The 6,483-nt window shown below is 52.9% G+C and overlaps 1 protein-coding gene across 1 annotated transcript; it reads left to right on the top strand.

Annotated features, from left to right (window-relative positions):
* The first annotated feature begins 2,885 nt into the window (after nt 1-2,885).
* Nucleotides 2,886-5,000, top strand: TCF21 (transcription factor 21). Its single transcript, XM_066545745.1, has 2 exons — nt 2,886-3,335; nt 4,911-5,000. The coding sequence occupies exons 1-2, from the start codon at nt 2,886-2,888 to the stop codon at nt 4,998-5,000; spliced, it is 540 nt and encodes a 179-aa protein (XP_066401842.1).
* Nucleotides 5,001-6,483: the final 1,483 nt, after the last annotated feature.

The raw sequence follows: 6,483 nt of genomic DNA, 5'->3' as shown, positions 1-6,483 counted from the left end.
ATAACATACACATATATGTATAACATGTAAGTGAGTATACATCACATACATACAGTAATCTCCACAAAATGAATACAAAAAAAAAATGTGCCCTGTGTCTCTTCAAATGTGTGTGGTCTTTATTAGGTCAATTTTAATGGCCCTGAGTATTTAAAAATGTAAAGAAGTAAAAAACTACAGATATGTGGAAATTCTAAAGGCTCATGGCACATATGTGTGCATATCTTGATATTCAGAATGCATATGTAGCAGCATACTAAAGGCATTTTTAAAGAGCCAGTTCATTCCTTCTGCTTTTTACAACAAAAGTTTAGAAAGTACTAAAATAAAAATGGAAAGGCTATAAGTATATATTGTTTTAGTTGTTTTGTCTTCTAGGAATTTCTGATGCTGGAAATTTTCCCTCTCTGGTCACTCATGCTTAAAGACACAAGCAACTTCAACTTGGTTTTCTGTCATCCTTGCTCCAGTAAGAGTCTTAGCTCAATTGTGACATCAATCACTTGGACTATAAATCTCTGCAATGGATATGGCCATTTAAATCTCCACCTGCACAAACAACAATCAGGCCTAGAAAATAAGGAGACTCATAAATCTCCACACTGGTGATTATTGATATTTTGGATTTGCAACAGCAATGTTATTTAAAAAAAAAATAATCCATTAATTAGGACTGATATGCTGACAATCTATTTAGTTTAGTTTATATACAGAGAAAACACAAACAAGGCACAGTTAACACAACATGAATTTAGAAATTACTGAATTCCCAAGAGCCCGGGGCTTGGAGATATGATATCTTAATGTACTTATCCTATTTTGAGGGGGAAGGTGTTATCTTCCAGACAAATGATAAAAAGGTGTTTTTTCTTCTGGCTTACATGAGCCAAGGAAGAAAGATGGATCAAGAGATAGGCAAGACTTCCTTGCTGGCTATCAAAAATGACACTCTGCCTCCTACTGAAAATGTAATCTGCAGACAGTACACAGCACTCGGCAGACATACCAGCTCAGCCCTCCACAGTTTTTGTTGGGCTTTTTAGGGCATTCAGAAAACTCTGTGTGATGCTTACACAGATCAGCAAGAAACTTTTCCTGTGGCTCCAGTGACTTTGGATTAACTATGAAGCCACTGGTGACATCTGAGGCTGCACATTTTTTTCTTGAGCTATGTGAATCCTCAGATAAGCAGCTGAATATGTGGAATTGCTCCTGCAATAAGAGCAGTCCCTGTGTGCAGTTCTTTAGCCCCTTGTGTTCAAAGCCCAGACTGCAGGGCAACCTGTGGGGTTTCAGGAAGAATGTGAGCAGGGAAGAAGCTATGGGAGCAAGTTCCTGATTCACTGGCCTCTTTGGGCTCCAAATGTGGATTTAGGAGACTATTTTACATGGAGGGGAAGAAGTGATAGCACAAAGTTAACTGCTTTCGAAAGCCTGCTCTGCTGAGGCTGAATACACAATCCCTAAGTTTGTAACAGCAGCATAAGTCTGTTCATTCAAACTACACAGCAACCCACTCACTCACACGTGTGGCAAAATCACTGGGAATGTTTGGCTTCAGGGGTTGCAGAGCCTGGCCTAATGCCCTCAGTCCCACAGGAGGGGCCTTATCCCTTATCTGCCTTCTTCATTCAGGACACACCCCTGACTTTTGAGCATGCATGAATCAGCAGACAAAACAGTCCACAGGTATGGAGGAATGAACCGCTGACATTGCTCTGCACGCCAAGTAAAGGTTTCTGTTTTGTGGGAACTCTACCATCCAATAACCCCCCCCCCCCCGCCTTGCCCCGTTTCCTTCATTTCATGCACACCCTTACACCCTATCCACAGCCACAAAGACCCTCCCCAGCAGAATAACACTCTCCCTCAGCTCAGTGGGGCTCACACAGTGCTGGGATCTAGGCCACTTGGCACACCTGTGGACCAGGAAGCCTCTGCAACATTCACAGCTGGGAGGACTCAAAGACCGACAGGGACCGGGACTTGTCAGACGTCACCCCGGAAGGCTGGAAGAAGTCAGATCCTCCTGCCTCCAGCCCCTGAGCTGTGACGGCAAGGTCCACGCTGCTGGCCAGGCAGCGGAGCACTCCCTTCCTGGAATATGCAACTAGCTGGACAGGATGCGTTCGCAAATATAATCATCCACAAATCTCCCCCAGATTAGGTTACAGGACAGCGTTTCGACGGCACGCATTACAAAGCTCCCTGGAAGGCTTGGCTGGTAGATCTGCTGCTCTCTCTGCTCATGACCCATTTTGGCTTTCATCAAGAATCATGACACCAGCTGCCTGGGTCATCTAGGAGGCAGAGAGGGGGAGAGCAACCCTGGGCTGTAAAGGGAAGTGGGGAAGGAAAAGAGAAGGAGGAGAAGAAGAAGGAGGAGGAGGAAGGGGGAGGATAGAAAGAGCACAGGGAGAGAGAGTAAGTTGTTTTAGTCCAGTTGTGAAGATTTGAATCCCAGTTCCGAGCTCTCGGCAAAGGCTTGCTGGGATACTTCATTCCCTGTCCTGTGCAAAGGTCTGTGATTGGGGATGTGGTGTGCTCAGTGGGCAGGGCCCCTCCCCTGGGCTGGATCCGCCTCTCTTATCCCCCAGATAAATTACTAGTGTCCTCACTAAATTCCTCGGCTTTCTCTCTCCCTCTCTCTCTCCTCTCTCACACAAACTCACTCCCTCCCTCAAACACAGGCAAAGCAGGGCTGGGGGGCGGGAGGGCGGGGATCCTCCCTGGACTGGTATTGTGCCTTAGTCCTGGGCGGGGAGGGAAGGGGAGGAAAATACTGGAGCCCCTTCTCTCCTACGCCGCCTTGAAATAGGTTTGAGGAGCTGCCCTTCTTCCCCCCCTCCCCCCTTTCCTGCTGGTCGTTTGGCATCTTCCAGACCATGTCCACTGGGTCCCTCAGTGATGTGGAAGATCTGCAGGAGGTGGAGATGCTGGAGTGCGATGGCCTGAAAATGGATACTAACAAAGAGTTTGGGGCGTCCACCGAGAGCAACGAGGAGGGATCCAATGGCGAGAATGGCTCCCCTCAGAAGGGGAGAGGGGCCTCGGGCAAGAGGAAAAAAGCTCCCCCCAAGAAGAGCCCTTTAAATGGAGTGAGCCAGGAGGGAAAGCAGGTACAGAGAAATGCCGCCAACGCCAGGGAGAGGGCGAGGATGAGGGTCCTTAGCAAAGCCTTCTCCAGGCTTAAGACCACCCTACCCTGGGTGCCTCCAGACACCAAACTTTCCAAACTGGACACCTTGAGGCTGGCCTCCAGCTACATTGCTCACCTGAGGCAGATCCTGGCCAATGACAAGTATGAGAACGGCTACATCCACCCAGTCAACTTGGTAAGTCAGAGTCCGCCGAGGACAGGCACTCCGTGCGTGTGCATGGGGAGAGGTGGGCAAGCAGCTGGCATGGGGCATGTGCAGGGACAAAACTTTGCTGTGCTTCTCACAGAGAGCCTAGTGCCACTGGGGTGGAAAGCAGTACTGTACAAGGGGACAGGCTCCCAGCGGCCCTGCTGCCCTGTGCCCTGAGCACCAAGCCTCCTAGGCCCCCTCTGCTGCTCCTAGCAATCCCTTCCCGGAGACAGGCAGCCATGCTGGCCACAAATAAGCAGGGGCAGGCTTTACACTTTACTGCCCCAGAAACAATTGAGAAACCACAGAGGCTTTCTACCTGCAAGTGGGCAGGTATAGGAATTTGGGTAGAAAAGGGTGTGCTTGAGGAAGGACCCAGGACTCATTCTTATCCTGTGTCTCTACCCCAGTGTTTCCTGACACAATACTGTCCCCAAGCCCTAACTTTTTAAAGACAGGATTCTTGGGGTTCTGTGCTCAACCGCTCAGGTTTGTTGAGTCCAGGAAATTTCTCCTATACCTGTAAACTGGCACAGGAGAAATAAATACCAAGGCAGACTCCACAGAGGAGGTGTCTGCCCCAGGCACACTCCACAATGCCTCTCCCTGGGCTGTGTGGTGTCCATCCTGCTGCTCCCACCACATAAAGTTTTCCTGAGCAGCCCTGGATCTCCCGACCATACCCGGCCGCCAGAAATATCCAGTTTCCAGCTCTAAAAATATATACAAATTATGTAAACCAGGGGTAAGCAAGATCTGCCTGGGCTCTTTTTAGACATACAGCCTTTACACTGCCCACACGTGCAGACCCTGACTCATAAATGGATCACAGAGGGGAGCTGGGGACGTTTCACTGAGGTCAGGCTCTGCCTTTTGAGCTCTGGACTCTGGGGGAAAGTATGTTACCCACTGTGTCAGCTGCTAAGGGCCTGGGAGATAATTTTTGATTAAAAACAAAATCCTCAATGCAACAACATAGGAAAAAAAAAATAAAACAAAACCAGCACCCACTATAGATATAACCTCCCTCCTCTTCCGCACCCCCTCAGAGGCTCACCAAAACATTCTCCCCGAGACGTGGGAGGCCAGGGAGAGCAGTCGGGGCCCCAAGCAGCTTCTGCGCCCGGGGTAGCGTGGCGAGGCGTGAGGAGGCTCCCGCGGGCCGGAGCCCCCACGCCGGTCTCGACCAAACGCGAGGGTGCCCAGGGCGATTTTGCCGGGTCACGCGAATGTGCCGGAGCCGGGCGGGTCCTTTCTCCCTCCCTTCTGCCGTGTATCAGACGGGCTTCGCCGCCCCGAGGACGCCCGGTGGGGACCGCCGTGGCTGTGAGGCACAGCGGCATCAGCCGCCGGGGAGAGGCAAAAGGGTCCTTGCCGAAGCCAGCGGCAACTGCCCCGGCCTGAGCCCCGCTGAGCGCTGCCGAAGTGGACTCAGGCGGGGAATGCCGGGCTCGGTCCCCCCGGACGCTCCCGAGCCGGACCCGCTGGCCATATGAGCGTTGCAATGTGCATTTCTCCATGTGTAACCCCCTTCCCACTCGTGTCTTTTCCTGGCTACAGACTTGGCCTTTTATGGTAGCCGGCAAACCCGAGAGTGACCTGAAAGAAGTGGTGAACACAAACCGCTTGTGCGGCCCGACGGCATCCTGAGCCCCGCGGCCGGGCCAGCAGCGTCCGTCCCGGCGCGGCCGTGCAGCGGGCGGCGGGGCGGGCAGGGACCCGCCGCGGCCTCGCCGCTGTCCCGGGCCCCGGGCAGAGCCACGGGGAGAGCCGCTCTCCCGGCGCAGAGGAGACCAAATATGCCCTAGCAAAGACTCCATCCACCCCGAGAGATCCTGACTCTATTTAACTTTATTAAATGCGTGTACAGTCGAGTGTCCTGCAACCACAGCCTTGCTGGTTCAAGAGCTACTAGAGAAAAGACAGAGATAAAACAAAACCTACCCCGCGTGTATCTTTTGTCTGAGACCTGTGAAATATGTAGATGCCTAGAAAAACTGACTTTGACAGTCATCTCTATGAAGTAATTCACCCTAAAGATATATAGATATATTTTCTTCAAGCAGATTCTGCTCTATTTCTGTGAATAAACCTTCCTTTCTATTGAACACGGAGCCGTGTTAAGTGTTCGTTTGAGACTCGGGCTCGGCGGGGGAAGGACTGAGCCTCCGCCGGCTCCGCCGTTCCACGAAGCGGCCGCGCTGCGGGGATCCCGCCTCTCCGCCCCGGGCCGCAGGAGGTCTGCTTCCCCGGAGCTAAAGACCTGGAGCACAGCCCTGGGGGAGGGGGAGACTGGGTCCGCAGCTCGCCGCGGGAGCCCGGCCCGGCTCCGCAGCCCGGCGCCCGGGCGCTGCGGGAGCCGCCCCCGCCGCTCCGGCCGCTCCGCTCCGCGGGGACAGGAACAGGGAGCTATTGATGAAGTACAGTCGGTCCTCAGCGCCGGGAATTTTTAACTTAAACATCTCCTCTCTATCGATCAGCGCACCCGTGGGAGATGAGGCTGAGATAAACAGGAGTGCGGGGCGCTCCCCCTGCACCGGCAGCGGCCGCCGGCAGCTGATGCGCCAGATCCCACCGCGCTGTTTAATGTTTCAGGGTTATGACCGCACTGTTTACAAGATGTCTTCGGTTATTTATACTGTTATTATTAGCACAGGGGCTTTAAATTTCCGCCTCACTTGCTCTTTCAATACCAACCCTCGGTTCCGTTTGATACCTGGGTACTTTCTTGCCGAAAGCAGGAGAGGGGCGGCAGGGGCTGCAGGGCCGTCCCCCGGACCAAGCCCTCCGTCCCCGCTAGTTGCGGAGGCGACAGGGCCCGGGCGCGGTCACAGGCAGCGAGGGGGCCACAGACCCTCCCGGGGGCTCCCTCCCCTGGGTATCCCCCGCAGGCCAGTGTTGAGCTGCCTCAGGCGTCCGTGCAGCCTGGATTGTGTTAATTCTCATCCCCCACTTTCCCCCGAGATAACTGGACGAGGTGGCACGTCCTCCAGGCGACCCAAATTCACCAGTCGGGTTCATGCGTGGGCTAGGTTAGCTTTAATTAAAGCAACTCGCTGTGAACCGAGGGCTGTGCAAACATCTCAGCCCTCATTATGAAAAGGGCCAGGACATGCTGTATCATCCTAATGGT

This window comes from Molothrus aeneus, chromosome 3 (genome assembly GCF_037042795.1).
Source record: "Molothrus aeneus isolate 106 chromosome 3, BPBGC_Maene_1.0, whole genome shotgun sequence".
Taxonomy (NCBI): domain Eukaryota; kingdom Metazoa; phylum Chordata; class Aves; order Passeriformes; family Icteridae; genus Molothrus; species Molothrus aeneus.
The sequence above is the reverse complement of the archived record's forward strand: the minus strand, read 5'-3'. Positions and strand labels throughout refer to the sequence as shown.